General features: G+C 34.5%; 2 protein-coding genes and 1 long non-coding RNA gene across 3 annotated transcripts; 1 reads left to right on the top strand and 2 right to left on the bottom strand.

Annotated features, from left to right (window-relative positions):
- Window positions 1-5681: 5681 nt before the first annotated feature.
- On the bottom strand, window positions 5682-6282 carry LOC131437684 (polycomb protein Scm-like). The gene is made up of 2 exons (XM_058607188.1): window positions 6194-6282; window positions 5682-6120 (listed from the first exon to the last, which is right to left on the bottom strand). The coding sequence occupies exons 1-2, from the start codon at window positions 6215-6217 to the stop codon at window positions 5809-5811; spliced, it is 336 nt and encodes a 111-aa protein (XP_058463171.1). The 5' UTR covers window positions 6218-6282; the 3' UTR covers window positions 5682-5808.
- A 6042-nt stretch (window positions 6283-12324) lies between these two features.
- LOC131438464 (uncharacterized) lies at window positions 12325-13194 on the top strand. Its single transcript, XM_058608516.1, has 2 exons — window positions 12325-12420; window positions 12474-13194. The coding sequence occupies exons 1-2, from the start codon at window positions 12355-12357 to the stop codon at window positions 13014-13016; spliced, it is 609 nt and encodes a 202-aa protein (XP_058464499.1). The 5' UTR covers window positions 12325-12354; the 3' UTR covers window positions 13017-13194.
- Window positions 13195-14292: 1098 nt separating this feature from the next.
- On the bottom strand, window positions 14293-16406 carry LOC131437624 (uncharacterized). Its single transcript, XR_009230798.1, has 3 exons — window positions 15812-16406; window positions 14496-14850; window positions 14293-14432 (listed from the first exon to the last, which is right to left on the bottom strand). It is a non-coding gene; the product is annotated as an uncharacterized LOC131437624 (long non-coding RNA).
- Between the last annotated feature and the right edge of the window lie 3039 nt (window positions 16407-19445).

The raw sequence follows: 19445 nt of genomic DNA, 5'->3' as shown, positions 1-19445 counted from the left end.
AACGTTATTTTTATAGGATTTCCATATAACGAATGTAATTTCCAGTCTGAGTCAAATTTATTGGCGCGTCTTATAACCATTACTAGATATCCGCACAACATACATTGGAACAATTGATGAAGCGCATATTATATTCACTTCGAATTTATTTAGATAGGTTCATATATACCATATGACTAGTTTAATAAAATTTATATATATATATATATATATATATATATATATATATATACATATATATATATATATATATATATATATATATATATATATATATATATATATATATATATATATATATATATATATATATATATATATATATATATATATATATATATATATATATAACTTTCAATGGAGGTCATACGAATAGCAGATAATTGCCAACTACTACTTTTCTTTGAGGATTCAAGCTTTACTAGTATTCCATTCGGTAAGGGAGCACCTCATGATATTTGCGAAAGAGAAGTGAGATCCTGAGACTGAAAATAAAAAAATGAATCTTACTAGACAGATAGAGTAATGAAATGTACCGGATATATATTTCATGGTCCGTTAACGCATATCATTGAACGAAGTTGGATGAGCTGTCTTGTCAGCGATTTAAAATTACATTGAGATGAGGAACTTCCTGAAAAAATGGTCTGGAGCAGTTGATAAATATCGAGGACACAACTATTCACGACTTTCATCGGATTTCCATATAAATAATATGGGATATTTTTATAACTTTAATATAAATAATATGGGATATTTTTATAATTTTTATAACTTATGATAACGTCCATTTAGATTTGACGTACACATTAAATAAAGATTATAGGTTTCCATATAATTTCTATGAATTATATTCTGCATATGATTCATATGACAAATCTAATGAATATAAATAAGATTTTAATTTCAGTGTAGTTTTAAAAAAGTACTATCCTGGTTTTATTTATGTTTCATACACTTCTTGCGACTCCATAGTGTGATCGCCATATTGAAGCCAAAATAAGTTTTCTAGGTTGCATTTTCGTTATCTTTCCATTGGGAAAACCTACCGATAGCTAACTGAATCAATGCAGAAATTGTATGTTATGATCTTATAATTTCAAAGTAATATCTACATCAATTCACCGTAACGATTAAATATACGCATACGTATTTATAATGATTTCGCAACTTTTTTCAACTAGTAGCTAAAACCATAGCTGTGATAAAAGATATGTTAGAATCAAGTAATGATAACTTACAAATGAAAGCTAGTTCAATGTTTATGTTATAAAGAAACACTGCCGTCACCTTGTTTTAACCAGTATAACATAAAAAACATGTTCGTGCTCTTGTTGCAACATAGTTGGGCTAAGTGGTATCAGAACTAGTTACGGGTTGCTAATATTAGAGTTAAATAAACTTATTTTCAACTAGTAACTAGAAGCATAGTTATTATTAAATATATGTTTTGATTAAGTAACGATAGCTCATAATTTATAATTGATTCAATATGACAAAAAGATGTGGTTATTTTAAACCTGAATAACTATTTAGTAACTAGTTATGTTATGAAGAAACATTGCAGTCACTTTGTTTTAACCAGTATAACATAAAAAATATATTCGTGCTCTTGTTGCTACATAGTTTGGACTTAGTCGTAGCTGAACTAGTTGCGAATTGCTACTTGGGTATCTCTCTCTCGCCTACAGCTCTATCGCACTCTTCTTTACGCTGCTAAAAGTATGACCTGTGTAAACGATGCTTCGGAGCATGCACCTGCCTTGAACTGACGGAGTTGCTGAAAACTACCCAAAAACGCCACATCAACGTCAGAGCACCAGAAGCATCCCAGTCAAGGATAATCTCTCTCGTTACAATCTGAAGGACGTGAAGATCCAGAAAACTCTAAAAAATTTGTGCCACAAACGAATGATGTATTGTAATTCAAAATCAATATTTTGTAAATCCCACCCTCCTCACATTCCTTTAATAACTCTAGGGGAGTATGCCGCCCCCTTAATACGGAGTCCCATCTTCTCCTACAACTACAAGACAATCGGCCACGTTAAGCTAAAGCAAATGAGCCTAATAAAAATTTTATTGTAAAAAAAACTCGCACTGCTTGCAGTGCTGCCAACATTCTCCAGGCCAGGAACCGAGTTGATGGGCCGCAGTAGTACCAAATACAAACAATAATACCCCTGATTCACAGAATGGTCAATTTAGCTAGCCTGTTTCACTGTTTCGTCATGACAGCTTAGAAAAATTGAAAAAGAAAACCTCTGGCAACTGTACGATTACTAAAGTACGATTTTAAATTGGACACATGAAATAAAACTGTTGGAAGGATTTCTTTCTCTTTGTTCATCATTGAAATGATAAAAGAATCTTCACTCTTAGTTGTTCGGTTCAGATTGATTTTATTGAAAAGATCTAAACTTATGTCGTTTTCGTTTTTAAATTGCACTACACCGGTGTAGCGAAAGCTGCACTGAAACCGTTCGTTTTTACCAATTGCACTACACCAGTGCTACACTTTTTCTGCACCGATGCCACTGGTGTAGCACTCATCAAAAGTTTGGTGTAGCTCTGTGCAATGGAATCGTTTATTGTAGTCAATGGTTACTGTTTTTGTTTTCGTCGTTTTTGTTCGTTTATTCATGCCTCAGTGTAGCACTGCACCGGTGTAGTGCAAATTAAAAACGAAAACGCCATTAAACTAACCTACACTGAGCTAAATTTTCTTTTTCACATTATATGATATTCTATTGATTTTGCACTATTAGCATTTCCAATAATAGTTACAAGATGTGTTCAACATCATGTCAAATATATGAGATAATCTCATGAAACATAAAACTCTTCTTAACGTTATTTTTACAGGATTTCCATATAACGAAAGAAATTTCCAGTTTGAGTCAAATTTATTGGCGCGTCTTATAACCATTACTAGATATCCGCACAACATACATTGGAACAATTTATGAAGCGCATATTATATTCACTTCGAATTTATTTAGATAGGTCCATATATACCATATGACTAGTTTTATGAAATTTATATATATGTATATATATATATATATATATATATATATATATATATATATATATATATATATATATATATATATATATATATATATATATATATATATATATATATATATATATATATATATATATATATATATATATATATCTTTCAATGGAGGTCATACGAATAGCAGATAATTGCCAACTACTACTTTTCTTTGAGGATTCAAGCTACACTAGTATTCCATTCGGTAAGGGAGCACCTCATGATATTTGCGAAAGAGAAGTGAGATCCCGAGACTGAAAATAAAAAAATGAATCTTACTAGACAGATAGAGTAATGAAATGTACCGGATATATATTTCATGGTCCGTTAACGCATATCCTTGAACGAAGTTGGATGAGCTGTCTTGTCAGCGATTCGAAATTACATTGAGATGCGGAACTTCCTGAAAAAAATGGTCTGGAGCAGTTGATGAATATCGAGGACACAACTATTCACGACTTTCATCGGATTTCCATATAAATAATATGGGATATTTTTATAACTTTCATTATGATAACGTCCATTTAGATTTGACGTACACATTAAATAAAGATTATAAGTTTCCATATAATTTCTATGAATTATATTCTGCAAATGATTCATATGACAAATCTAATGAATATAAATAAGATTTTCATTTCAGTGTATTGCCTGTTCTACGATGTACATAAAGGTGGGAGGAGCCAGTTACAATTCTTTCGTTAAATAAATTGTTAGCGGGAGAGAGGAAAAAGAGAGAGAATATCGATTGGTGCATCAATGCAAAAGAAGGCGATTTAGCCTATTGGCGGATAGTGTGGGAAGCTTGCTTAGCTCGCCGTGTGCAGCATAATTTGGATGCATGTTACTTGAAGGATAATGAATGTAAGGACTTGGGATTTTAGTGCATGTTCGGTTTTAGTTTATGATCTGTGATCAGAGAAGGATTGGTTAGAGACCGTGTGAATGCTGGAATGTGGGAAAGTATTTCGTTTGGGTTAGTCGGGTCAATATTATCATGCTACACAAGGCCACAACATCAAAGTATGCTACTAATTATCCTGAAAACAATGCGTCACTATCTAAGAGCAGATGAAAATATTTCTGCTCCCGCTATGTTCGCAGGATACATTAACGGAGAGCGGAATTAAATTAAACTGCGGAACGCGTTATAATGTCGAAAATGAGCTATATATTTCTGGTCTTCAAACCCCACAATAATACATGAAAACTTAATTTGGTTACCAATTACCATACAAATTTGATTGTTCGCTTAAAATTAATAGACCAGTGACTTCCAAATTGATCCCTATAACCCACCAGTGCGCGACAATACATGGTAAGGCGAAAGACGTTTCGTTGCGCTGCCGCAGGGGAAGTGAAAGTTTCGGTAACACTAGGATAGACAAAAATGTTGCTTTTTGAAGAAAACATCTATCATTCCCAATACGCAAACGCAGCTCAATCAAATTTCAACTTCGTTGGTTTTGAACATCGTACAGACCATCACAAGTTTCGAAATCGATTTTCGATTCACCAGTTCAATTTTGTAACGTGATCAGTCTTCTTCTTGGACGTTTTTATAAAACCTAGAAACTGCAACTCTGCCAAACAGCTGCGTGGACCTATAAAAATGCACCATGTTAAGCAATAGAAAAATATTGCTTTAATCCAAGGGGCAAATCACTCTAAACTCTAGACAATCTCATACTAATAAACTCATGTCATTCCAAAACAATTTTCTCTAATCTCTTTTAATCCCTACTAGTCTAGATAAATTTGGGTAATTTAAAATTAATCCTACCTAGTTTAGCCTAATCTTGTTTGAAGTGTATCTGTCATTCGAGCTCCCACGCAGAGATGCCATTTATACAGATTTATCTGTATTATACAGATTTTTACATGCGCTTACAGATTTAATACAGAGTACAGATTTTATACAAATTTCTCAAATTAAATACAGATTTATACAGATACCACAAAAAGTAAGAAAGAAATAATGAGACTTTTCCGTCTGAGCGTGTTTGATTACCCATATTCAAATGAAATTTTTTTCGTGCAGCGTCATGAAACTTTATTGTCAGACTGAAAAGTTGTATGACCTGACTTGACGTTGCGTAATGGGCGTTTGAATTCCATGTTTGAATTCCAAGTCATCATTTTCAAACGAAAAAAGTATATGGATTTACAATTCAATTGTGGTTGATAACAAAAACAATTAAATTTCGTCGTTGAATGTTCATGTCCGTGCGGCAAGGACTTACGATATAAAGGAATGCTCTTTGCATCTGCCATTCTATAATAATAATCTAATGGAATAACATCTTCAAACATCATTTTATTTTCGAATTTTCCTTTCTGAATACAGATAAATACAGATTTTTTATTCAAAACAATACAGGTTTTCTATGAAAAATATCTGGCATCTCTGCTCCCACGTTCACTGCTTCTTACACTCAAAATAATAATCATGTTATAGTTACGTGAAAAGTTATGTGAATATTTTCCACCCTACTTTTCACGTAGGTTTCAAAAGACTGGCATTTAAAAGCTGTTTAATGCATAATCCAGTAAAAGTTACGTGTTTCATAGGTAAAATGTAATGTACTGCTCATTTCACATTTATCTATCAGTTCATATCAAATTTAGATATAAAAGAAACACTATTTCATATATTGGTTGAAGAAAAAAGGGAAATTTCAGATTTTTATATAAATCTAAAGAATGCAAAATGACATGCAAAACAAAACATTTATTTTAGAAAATCAGCATGGAATTTTAAATAAAAAATGAAAAGCAACTAATAACGTCGTGGGATCTCGAATCGACAAGCCTCCAGAAATCGTTGTGTTGTCACTGCCATCCAACTGAAGCCGAAGTCGAGATCCGAGAACTTCCACAACACTACCGATGCAGGTTGAGATCCCATTACATGGGTCCAGTGTCTCTAGCTTCATACCGATTTTGAACTCGTTTTTCGGTGGACCAACGGCCTGTTTGAAGCATTCGGCAGGAGCGGGCACACTTCCGGACTCACGCAGGCACTCGATCCAATCGAACACATGGAAACTTTCATACTGGAATCAACCGATCGATGTAGTAAAACATTGTAATTAAATAACATTTCTCGCAAATATTTGCACTACTCACACTTTGAGGGCCACTGTTCGCCATTTTCAAAATCGAGTTTTTCACACTGGAAATTCACGTAGATTGTTTGACGTTTGGTCAATTCACGTAAACCTTATGTGATGACTCTATTCATTTTAGAAGATGTTCGTATAACATTCATTTTCGTCACGTAAAATATTCAATTTGACATTTGAAACCAGTTTACGTGATTTTTCAAGTGAATCGAACGTGAATTTTTATTTGAGTGTATGTAAAAATAATGCTTTTCCAGATCTCGGCTAAACTCACGACGTAAAATACACTGGTGGCGTAGTAAGACAGTTTTGGTTGTGTTGGTAATTTTCTCACGAAATTAAGTATGGCGCGCCGGGATTCAAGCATGTAAACATAAACAAACGACCAGTTCAGATCGGGATCTCACTTCTAAGTTACTCCAGTTGTCGCGCAGCCTGGCGAATCTATCGCACTAATTGAAAATCAGGACATTTATTCTTCAAGGGCTTGCAAGGTAACGTCGAAATATAGAAAATTTTACACACATCCGATTCTGTTCATTTCGTTGGAGGAAGGATTTGGCGGATTGCACTGTGGTATCTATTACAGTTATTATGGATAATGGAGTGATTGTGCTGTGGGTGGCATTTCAAATGCAGGTGATGAAAACGATTGAAACATCCCGGAACAAAACACCGCAATTCACTGTCAATATTTTCGCAAACAGAATCAACTCTAAATATATTCATAAAAGCAACTCCCGAAACGTCAGTTGTTTATGTTTTTCTTCTTCGCGTCTCTCTGTTATTCCAAAATAAAATGACAACATAAATATATATATATATATATATATGGAATTTCATAATGATATCGTATGGTTTTTAGCCACAAGAATATCGTCACGAAAATTGGAATTCCAATAAAAAGCTTTATGAAATTCATACGAAATTTTTCGGAACATTGTGCGAAATTTCTATGACAAACATATTTTCTCTCATATACTGTAGAATTCATTATTTGTTTGTATGAAAACTATAAGTGATAGATGATGTATAAATATATATATATATATATATATATATATATATATATATATATATATATATATATATATATATACTTATATATATATATATATATATATATATATATATATATATATATATATATATATATATATATATATATATATATATATATATATATATATATATATATATATATATATATATATATATATATATATATATATATATATATATATATATGGGATCGCTATGTAGCGCATCGGAATTCATTATGAGTTCCAGCTGGATTCCGGATCAAATGCACCTACTGATGCCGCCTGGAATCGATTGTTTTACTTTCATTTCTTTTAAAAAGCATCGGATTCATCAAAATGTTAAACAAAAGTTTGTGCCGCCACTAACATATTTAATTACGACGGGTAACGATCACAATACCTATACTTTCGTTGCGTGTTATCGTGTGCAGTTTGAGTTTCAGCGAGACAATGTTATTAGTATTCACGTCAATCTGGTTATGTCTCTGACATTACCCACCACACTTTTTAAAACTACAAATCCACAGCCCCACGATCAACACATATAATATCAATGACATTCGCTAAATCAAGATGCATGTCCGATTAATTGACCATTGGCGTTAGTAGACATCATATTAACGGCTTCCCCTCCGAGCTGAGAGGTCATAAGGAGTGTATCGAAAATAAACTATTCACATATATACGTGTTGTACGCATGTATTTGTGATGTTTTTTTTATGTTCAGATCACAGCATGCGGTGTGTTTAGCTGTTAGCTTTCGTATGTTTTGTGCGGTTGAAATTCCGCGTTTTCAAAATGTCGCGTATTGAAAAGGAAGTGAAAATTAAGGTTCTGGATACATGGCTAAGTGAGAAGGGTATTACTATGCGAAAATTGGCAAAGCGGTTTGGAATTCATCATGCCAGTGGTAAAACCATCATTAATAAGCTTGGAAAACACTATTCGTTGAATGAGCTACCAGAAAGTGGCAAAAAACCCGGGTTTTCCAACCCGAAACTAGTCCAGAAAGCGGTACCTCTAGTCTTGAAAAAAAAATCAATGTCAATACGTGATTTGGCCAAAAAAGCAGGCACGAGTGTATGATCCAGCATATTAAGAGGCGAAATCACCTGAAGACCTACAGGAAGCAGAAAATCTCGAAACAAAGTGTAGAACAGAAGAAGCGAGCAACAACAAGGACCCGGAAATTGTATTTGCATCTTTTGCAGTGTCCTGATGCATGCGTTTTGATGGACGATGGGACTTATGTAAAGGAAGACTCAAAAATCCTTTCAGGTCCACAATGTTGGGGAGGAAGTGAGCGATGCGGACAGGTCGATTCAAGTAGAGAAACACGGTCGAAAGATACTGGTATGGCAAGCAATATGTTCCTGTGGTTTGAAGTCAACCATTTTTTACACTACCGGGACTATAAATGCAGAAATCTATCGATCTGAGTGTCTCCAGGAGAGATTGCTGCCTTTATATAAGAAGCATAGTACACCTCCACTGTTTTGGCAGGATTTAGCGTCGGCCCACTATGCCAAAACCACTCTCAATTGGCTTGCGGAAAAGGGTATAAATTTCGTTGAAAAAAATATCAATCCACCAAATTGCCCTCAGCTTCGACACACCGAACGTTAATGGGCAATCATGAAGAGGGTCTTCAAGAAGACTGGTAAGGCAGCTGGGAACATGCAGGAGCTAAAAAAATTGGTCTCAAGCGTCCAAAAAATGCGATGCAACACTTGTCCGGAACTTGATGAAGAGCGTTTGATCAAAAGTTCGAAAATTCTTGAAGGAATAACTTAAATTTCATTCCGTTTTCATTATACTCAAGTTTAACCTCGTACATTAACGGATCAATTTTTAGTTTGAATAAAATGTCATTTTTTATCATAATTTGAAAGAAAAATTTGTGGATAGCTTATTTTCGATACACTCCTTAATCTACACCAGTGAATATGTTAAGATCCATTATTCTCACGATCTTAATTTTGAATACACCTTTATTTTGATTATTCTCACGATCTTCATTTTGAATACACCTAATATCAATCAAGTTTTACCTTATTGATTCACAAGAGCTGAATTGACTGAATTTGCATTGTATATGCTTCTGCTAATTGAGATAATTGATAAATGACTGGCACGTCGTAGTTCAGATGCAAAACAGCAGGATTAAAATCGAGTTGAAGCTCTTGAGATCCGTTTCATTTCACCTAGAGTGCCTGTAAGCATTGTGATTACACGTGATACTTGTACGAATGCGAAAAATGTTTGTTTGGAAGAATGTTTTGAGTTGTTGCCAACATTACTGTGGGATTGTGAATACCCAAGTAATTAGAAGTTCCACAATTACTTACAACATCCACTTTCTTGCTACTTAAAAGTACGCGCGGAACTTTTGAGAACTTGAAAGTACAAAACAAGTTCCTCGCGCACTTTCTCACTACATAGAAGCAGATTAGAAGTTCGTTCGGTTGCGTCACGCGAACTTTCTTAGAATGCTATTGATGAACTTCGAAAGTTGCTTAAGCCTAATCAGTCCCTTTTATCCGAACTTTTGGTTAGTTGGACATCTTCCCTAATTTATCTAGACATTCCTTAAAGCTGAACTAGAAAGAACAATATAGTCTTGCTATAACACGAGAATGATACAAACTCGTATTGCGACGTGTTTCCAAATTGCTTCAGCTGATTCTACTCATAATTAAAACTATCAAGATTAAATTATCATAAATTAACTCAATTGTAACTTCTCGTCCTGACAACAATCAAATCGAACGTCTACTAATAAAATAAAGTATCTAAAATTCGAAATAAATTAACAATCTAGTACTTTACCGGCTCAGTGTGCATAATTAAAAATGTGGGATGATTGGTACGACCGAATATTTGAAACAATCACTGAAGAAGATAAATTGCAAGAGATCGTTGAGTCCGTGATTGCAGGTATGTATTCATTATAAAAATTTCTTGAAATGAAAATAGCATCAATTATAATGATATTGAAAAACTTTTACTGATTCCAAATCTAGATGATTGCATGAGTAATGCAAGATCACAGAGAGGATCGCAACCCGGAAGGCGGAATGTCAATCGAAATTTTGAAAATGCTCATTCCCAAATCATCCGGGATTATTTCGGAGAGAATCCCGTATACGACGAACGAATATTTCTGAGAAGGTTTCGAATGAAAAATGTCATGTTTGAACGGATTCGTAATGACATAGTAACACAAAATGAGTATTTTAAAAAAAGAGTAAATGCTGCAGGAACCCCTGGATTAAGCTCTGAACAAAAGTGCTTATCAGCCATTCGCATATTCGCTTACGGAACGGCAGGTGACTCAGTTGATGACTATTTAAGAATCGGAGCATCTACTGCACTTGAAAGTCTTAGAGAGTTTTGTAAGACTACCATACAAGTATATGGAACCCATTACCTGCGTACCCCGAACAGCACCGATATAGCAAACCTAATGCAGCAAAACGAAGCGAGAGGTTTTCCAGGCATGGTCGGTAGCATTGATTGCATGCATGTGCAATGGAAAAATTGCCCTGTTACTTTGAAAGGTACGAATATAAACTTTTTTTTAGTAGTGAAATGTTTAGAGCATGCACATTATATTGTATATCTTCATTCTTAATACACTCAGAAAAATATTATGGTAACAGTTACTATATAGAGGGTCAACCTGACCATGCGAGTATAGTGGTTTTCAGCCGACTATTAAATCAGATGATTTCAACAATAGTCAAGTTCATGTTTACTATAAATGGTATCGGCTCTAGAATAGTAATATTGAACAGTATATTGTATGAATAACTAATACGATTGAGATGGTTAGGCTAACCATGACCGAATCTTTATTTACATTGTAGTTTTCGCTATAACCAGAGCCATGGTATTTTTAACATTTCACTTCTAGTTATTTCGAAACTGAAGGCAGTGGTTGATTCAACAATGCTGAAGATCAGCAAAACATGAGCTAATGTTAAAAAGTTTTATGAATTTGAATTCTAGAACAAGAACAACAAAATAGTTTCATGAAATTTTATTTTATTTTCACATCATATTAAATGATGACATGCCTAGTGAAATGTTGAATAGCAACGTGGACACTGAGGAGCATTGTTTGGTAGCAGCAGTTGATCAAAGACTCTGATGTCCGGTGGATTTTTTTCCTGAAGCAGGAATGAGCAGCATGAAAGAAATTAATAGCCAAGTCCAGATGTAAACCTCGTTACCCACCTGCGATATGTTGGATGTTATTTCTACAGCGACCGATAATGAATAATAAATCGTATACGAGACGTTTATTTCACTGGAAAACGTAGCCGTTGCCGGAAAAATGGTTGAAAAATTGAATTTCAATGACGGAAACTATTAAGGCTACAAACTTTACTCACCTGCAAGACCTACCAACTTACACAAAGTCATCATATAAAATATTTTTTTCATATCAATCACTGATGTGTTACCCACGTACGAAATTTTCTGTTATATTGTAACTTTATGTGACAATAACATAGAACATTAGTTTATTGACAATTTGTATAGTCAGCATAAATGAAATACATAGTCGGTTAAAAAACAAAAAAAATACACGATAATGTGATTACTACATAAATTCTGTTGATATGGACTACATGAATGGTGTCTTCAAACTTCATAATCGTCTATCAAACCATGTATCTATTTATGGTAACATTATTATATTGTGAACATATTCACATGGTAGCAATAACTATTTCGCTTCTCATATATCAAGGCTCAAGAGCAATTTCACCTTACTAGAAATTGTGAGTTTAACTATTTGTTCTTATATTTGAGATGACTACCATTGTCAGTATGACCATGCCAGAAAAGTCATAAATACAAATAGTTTAGTCAAGTCGTAGTCTTTGTTGTCTAGTAATTTATACAATACAGATGGTGAATAGTCATATATCATGCTCTTTGCTACTATTTTAGCGTATAGTAGAAATGACAATGAAAAACAGGTTGCGGTTACTATGGTTCTTTTCTCAGTGTAGGACAATACCAAGGGAAAAGTAGCAAGCCATCAATTGTACTAGAAGCCTTAGCTAGTCAGGAATGTCAGGATACCCACATATGGCATGCATTTTTCGGAATGCCAGGCAGTCTAAATAATATAAGTGTGTTGGACAGATCTCCAATATTGGATAAGATAATCCACGTGAGTATATGGGATTTATTTGTATACTTTTCAACGTTATTACTCTTTTTTAGGATAATTTCCTGAACGGAACATACTATTTGAGAAATCAACGTCGTGACCGAGGATATTTGCTAGCGAATGGCATCTATCCCGATTGGCCCATTTTGCTAAAAACTATATCCAATCCATTTTCTGCTAAGAAACAATTGTTTGCAAAAATGCAAGAATCTGCACGAAAAGATATCGAGTGTGCATTTGGCATATTACAGCAATGTTGGCATATCCTGAAAACTCCTTGTCGTATTTGGGATATGCCAACAATTAATCAAATTATGAAAACTTGTGTTATATTACACAATATGAGGATCGAGTACCGCGATAACGTCGATCTAGATCAGCCATTAGTTGATGCTTCTCGATATTCGGAACAGTCATCTGTTATGCCTATTTCTGGTGATTGTTTCACACAGTATTGTTCACAAAGAGCAAAACTCAGACGTTTCCGAGTCGGCAATTTTACGTCAGGATGTAATAGAACACATTTGGGAGCGTCGTGGAAATCAACCGTAACATTACAAAAGATATCACACAAATACTCATACTCAGTAATTTAAGGGGCTGTCCATAAAAGACGTCACGCTTTTTTTGACGATTTTTTATTCCCCATCCCCCCTTTGTCACAAATTGTCACAGAAGCAAAGACCCCCAACCCCCTAAAGTCACATGTCACGAATTCAAAATAAATAAAATTCATCTCAATACATACTCAATATGTATGACAAACCATACAAATATGAGGGGAAAATCGATTTATTACATGCTGTCATTAGATTAAAAAATATCCCTAAAACTACAAAATCATCGAAATTATTTTATTAATATCAATTATATAAGTTAACAAAGGTATTTGGTTGGAATTGATGAAACATTTAAATCATCTGTTATATTCCTCCTAGGGGTACACAGATATATTATTGTTTTAGGTAAAAAATAATATTTCCTTAGTATAGCATACAGGGCTGAGAAAATAAAGACCAAAACCTCATCAAAACGAGATCACTGCTGGAGAATCTTTTCATGATCAGTTGATCAGTGAATTTTAAATCACATCGATTAATATCGGCACTGATCTTTCGTCACACAATAGTAGTGATGAGCTAAAATGATTCTTGAATCATGTAAGTTCAATCATTGGATGATTCGATAATTGATAATTTGATGTTGGTGAAAGAAAATCACATATGATCAGATAAGACATGACATGATCTACGTCTGAAATCGTTGATCTTTCGCCCTTTTTCAAATGGAGTACAATTGAATAAACTGCATCAGAATCAGATAAGAGAAATTCTTATGATATACTATTATCAATGCTAGAAAATCAAATCACTGAAAAAATTGTCAGTGCATAACTTAAGTTAAACCGTTTGAAGGCATCGTTTTCTTTTTTAATCATATTAGGCAAAATTTATTAATTTCGCTAATTTACTCGCTCCTCCGTGCACTTTTGCTGATCAGAACAGAAATGTTTTACTGCATCATTTATTTCCGAATTTACAAGAAGAAACTTTTACATCAACAAATAAACATTTCCCTATAGAATGGAAACGTTTATTGTGGAGATTTTTTCAGGAAATAGGGCAAAGCAGTAATATAATTAGGTATTTCAAAAATGCGCTCATTGAAAATATTGGACGTCACATTCCAAAAACCTCCCCTCCTTCCCCCTGTCACAAAAGGTCACGTTTTATGAAACACCCCCCTCCCCCTTGCGGCGTGACGTCTTTTATGGACAGCCCCTAAGTGTTTTGAATATCAAATTGTTGTAATGAGCTAGAAAAAGAAAATTTGAATTTAACAGTATTTTATTAACATTTTATATCAGTTATATTTATAATTGTTTAAAAAAATTACTCCAGACAATTTTCTTGCAGGTCGCTGCCATCAGATATTATCGGTAAATCTGTGTCTAATACAGGATAGAGTTCATTTGCATTCTCATTCTTCGTCGGAACGAATATTGTCGATTCCTGTTTGTGAAATATTGCAAATGGAGAATTTGTTATATATAACATGTTGTACGATGAACTTACATTTATGATAGATTCCGAGGACTCCCCATCATTCCATTTCTTGCTTTCTGATATCGTGCATTGAGTACTCATTTCTTCTAGCAGCTTCTCCTTCTCCAATCTGATAAACTTTTTGGACAACTTGTCCAATCCATCCAAAGGTGTTGTCTTAATTTTTATTCTATTTGCTTTCGAATAATTTCATTTCTCACACTGGTAACCTTGGCTAAGTTTTCTAAGGCTTGAATTCTTCTCAAATCTAGGTCGTCTCTATATAATAAAGATTGTCTTATTTTGGCCTGCTTTTGTCCCGAAGGACGTTCAGAAGGAAGCGACGACGGCGCAATATTACCTTGTTTTTGCTCCTTTGAGCAGTCTAAAAAACATTAAATTGATTAGAACCATCAAGTATGTCATTGCAGGGTCAGAGATGCCAAGTGAAAATTTCGAATATCTGTCGGCAGGGTAAAAAAAGTCTGCAGACTTCAAGTTTTGTGAAAAATACATACTTTAATCTGCTTAACGAACAAAAAAGACAGTGGTGGTTTCTAAAGTCTGTAAATTAGGACGAATGTCTGCAAAAATCATGATTTTCAAAAGTTTGCAAAATAGTCTGCACCTAATTTAAGAAATCTTCAGATTTATAGACATGTCTGCAGACATGGCAACTCTGGGCAAGGTGCATGAAAAATAAAAAAAGGAAACCTGTTTGATGCGAACATTTCGAATGATCTTAAAAGCCAATGACATTGTTTACTGTTCGCACGACCGGAACGGGACTATCCGGGACGTTTTTTCCTCATCGGCGATGACTGAGCTGCCGGCGTGTGTATGTATTGGAATCCCGGTTCCGAGATAAAATCCATTTAGTTGCCTCCGATATTCCTCGCCGAGTTTTTCGCACTGCTGGCGCTGAAAAAAACTCGGCGAGGAATATCGGTGGCAACCAAATGGATTTTATCCCGGATCCGGGATTCCAATACATACACACGCCGGCAGCTCAGTCATCGCCGATGAGGAAAAAACGTCCCGGATAGTCTCGGATGGTCCCGCCCGGTATAGTGCGAACAGGCTTTAAGTCCGTACTGCAACAGAATATTGAGTGTTGGTTCAGGACAAACAATGGGAAAGGACAAACAATGATTTGAGTATAAAATCAAGATATTGAGGAAATCTCCGTAAGGAATATTTTACCTGAAACAAATTTTATTCTAGGTGAAAATGTTACACTTACTATTCTAATATACAACTTTAATTTAGACAGAAAAAAACGAAGGTATTGGTATGGATAACGAGTAATAATTATAATACCACTTTTGTTAATAATAATACATTACCTCCAGGAATATCTTCTCTAAATTTAGGATAGTGTTTTAGAATTTCCCAACATTCTAAAAATTTGAATTCCTCCTGTTGCTCCTTTTTGAACAAAACAAGCGATTTATTCAATCTATCCTCTAAATTTCATTCAAGCGGTCTACGGACTTCAAAACACTTATAAATTTAGATACATTGCGACTTATAATGCCGAACTTTTGTCGAGTCGCTTCAGGTGTTCTTGTGTTCAATAATGAATTGTGGAACACACAATGCTGGTGGATAGATTTCCAAAATGTCACTATATTTTGGTCGGTGCCTTTTGTGGCATCCATTGAGACATTTATTCACGATAAACAAATCTGTCGGTCTACCAATTTCGAAAAATTTTTCCCACGACGTATCGAATCACACTGCGCCATTTTTTCAGATTATTTTATTTTGGATTTTCACTAGTTTAAATCACACTAATACATTCTCCGTATTTTTGAAACACGGTTATGTACACGTTTCAAAAGCATGAAGAAATAGAACGGCTGCGTATACCAGTTTTAAATTTGACATCTGAACTGTTCGAAATAATGGAAATGAAACGGATTGCTGAGGGTACGTTTGTTTCAGTTTCAATTCAATTATGAATCTCCCATATAGAACTTCGAACTGCTGAATGTGCTCTTAGTGTGTCAAAACGAGAAAAATCTGACATTTTCCAAATAAATCCAAAATAATGGCAACGCTGTGTAGAACTGCTCAGTAGCAGAGATGCCATTTATACAGATTTATCTGTATTATACAGATTTTTACATGCTCATACAGATTTAATACAGAGTACAGATTTTATACAATTTTCCTCAATTTAATACAGATTTATACAGATCTCACAAAAAGTAAGAAAGAAAAAATTAAACTTTTCTGTCTAAGCTATCTTTTAGTATTTGATTCCAGTGACGAGACAAAGCGACTTGAAGTTGCATCACAGACTAACAGACATGACAGTATGAGAAAATTCTTATAAAAATAATTTTTCGTGATGCACTAGTTCCACCTATATTGTACTGCGCGAACTGTTTACTATCTGTACACCCCTTGTATTATGTACAAGTTTTTTACTAGTTGGTTTCTCCTCGTTTGTCAACATCGATCAGCTGCTTGCAGGGATGCCTGATTTCATCAAAATATTTGAAAATGAATCGTCACAATAAATTATTGGATTACGTTGATAATATATTTAACTTTTTCGCGACGTTGGAAGGTAACCATTTATTTGACTCAACGTTGTTCGTCTAGACTATTTTTATTGTGTTGGTAGTTTTCACCCGAAATTAAGTGGCGGCAGACCAGAAGCAAGTACATATTGTAACAAAACGGGTTCGATTTTTTATTGCGTTGGAGGATGAGAAGTAGGCACAATTATGTATATAGTTTTGGCAATATGTATTAAATCTGTATCCTGCATGAAATTCGCATGGACGTATACAAATCAATACATTACAGGTAATTCTGCATGAATGGCAACTCTGTTGGTAAATGAAAAAAATAAACACAGTCTAGATGACAGACAGGATATTTTTGATAGTGTAACGTGGCGCCATCATGACACATGTGAGTACTGTCCCAAATAAAGGAATATTCGAAATGACCGTTAAAATGATTGAAGAATCTAATTCGAGTGTCCTGTCTGTTAGTCTGTGGTTGCATTTTGGGCGGTGAAATTTCATGTCACATAATGAAGTCAACATTTTCAAACTAGACAAATATATGGAATCACAATTCAATTGTTGTGGATAAAAAATAAAAAAAAACTATGAAATTTCGTCGTTGAATATTCTTGTGAGCGCGGCAATGACTGATTGAATTCACCATAGTACAACCACAATCTATTGGAGGAACCTCTTTAAGCGTCATTTTGTTGTAAGAATTTCATTTTATTAGTGAATACAAATAAATACAAATTTTTTATACAAAGGAATACAGATTTTCTATGAAAATATCTGGCATCTCTGCTTAGTAGTGATGTCTGATTTTTCGAATTAATCGATTATCAGGTTTTCGATTAATGAAAGAGAAGTCGATTAGTGTAATCGATTACTATTAAGCACTAGTCTATGTTGAATAGAGAATCTTCATCATCAGTGTATCATACAGCAAGCAAAAATATGGAAAAATTGAGTTGAAATATCTTAAAAATTGTTAGTTTCTCGGAATATTCAATAAAATCTTTGATCAAACGGATGGAACAATTTATGAACATTGTAATCCTGGGCAGAGTGGACCATAAATCATTAAATTGAAATTCGTATTTTCTAGAATTATTATAGATGAAACTGCAACTCTCATCATAGCACACGAGTTACTCTAGTAGTGAGACACAACGTTAGATTGGCCCTACATAGAGAGGGAATAGTACGCATCGGTTGAGTTTTTTACTTACTTTACTTACCTTTTTAGCTGTCGCCTTTCATTCGCGCTTTCGATTCTTGTCAGGAAACAATGAGCAAAACCACCAAACAGCGGGAGGTCAAAATCAGGTAAACCCAAGGGGATAGTCGCTTAACACAAACTATTTTGTGCCTCTAAAAAAAAAACACGTGATATACTGTGAGTCTTAGTGTGCCATGCTGTGCCCCATGAAACAGATACTTGTCAAAACTGAGTCCTTTGTGTGCCGCAACTGTGCAACTGTATGAAAACGAAAGTGCCAATATTGATAAATGCACCAACGCATCGTGTTAATGTGTGATTGGCACATTGTTCTAAGCGTCCTCCCCTTGGGTAAACCACATCCAACTAATGTTGAATAAAAAGAACTCAACTCTTTAGTAGAACCAACATGCTGTTGAGTACTTTTTCACAGGGACCAAATAGAACTTCTTTCACTTAATATCATGTTCCTGTTCACAAGCCCTCTTTTGGGCGAAAACTACTTAAAACTAGGTATTTTCTTAGAAGCGTATTGGACAGGATCAGACAACTGGCTTCTTTAGTCGTGAATACGACTTACTCAACTAAGGGTTCCACAATTCTCTTGGTGGAAGAAAGGGTACCACTTAATCGTGAATATTTGAAATTATCTCGTCATACGTGTTTTGTTTATTTCTCTCCTCTTTTTTTTCGTTTTTTTTATTCGACTTCATTTGATATTCGTCAATTTAGCATGTACGTACAAAAAACGAATCTTGAGTCGAGGTAAATGAGATTGAAATATGGGTATGTTTGGTAGTAAGAAAGCAATGTTATTGGCGATAACATTTTCCATGATTAGTATATATGAAGGGCAATAACTTATTGCCTCTCATATGTATCTTTTATTGAAAAAATAAAACCAAAACGCTTAAAATGTAGAACCGATTCAAAACGGTTCTGCCAATCTTGTATGGCAAGAATCCGACAGAAAAGAACCGTTAAAAACCGCTAGGCGAAATTCTCTGCCGGAAACGGTTGTTGCATTGTTGCCAGACTTTTGCCGGAATTTTGGCAGAATTCAGGCAAAAATGGCTGACAGACTTAGCCAGCCGTCTGGGGGAATCTGCCCGCCACGTACAAGTGGGTGTTTGCCTTTCTCCAGACCCTGTCAGCCAGGCCCGTACCCAGGATTTCGTTTCGGGAGGGGCCCAAAGATAAAAAATAATGTTACTGAAGATTGCTTATGTACCT

The sequence above is a fragment of the Malaya genurostris genome, chromosome 3 (assembly GCF_030247185.1).
Source record: "Malaya genurostris strain Urasoe2022 chromosome 3, Malgen_1.1, whole genome shotgun sequence".
Classification (NCBI taxonomy): domain Eukaryota; kingdom Metazoa; phylum Arthropoda; class Insecta; order Diptera; family Culicidae; genus Malaya; species Malaya genurostris.
Note: the sequence above shows the minus strand (reverse complement) of the source record. Positions and strands in the feature narration are given on the sequence as shown.

Excerpts from the sequence above, each read along its gene's own strand:
- LOC131437684 (XM_058607188.1), bottom strand. The coding sequence starts at position 6,217 with ATGGCGAACAGTGGCCCTCAAAGT. Across the intron at positions 6,121-6,193 it reads CGAACAGTGGCCCTCAAAGT|TATGAAAGTTTCCATGTGTT; the intron begins GTGAGTAGTGCA and ends GGTTGATTCCAG.
- LOC131438464 (XM_058608516.1), top strand. The coding sequence starts at position 12,355 with ATGCCAGGCAGTCTAAATAATATAAGTGTGTTGGACAGATCTCCAATA. Across the intron at positions 12,421-12,473 it reads TATTGGATAAGATAATCCAC|GATAATTTCCTGAACGGAAC; the intron begins GTGAGTATATGG and ends ACTCTTTTTTAG.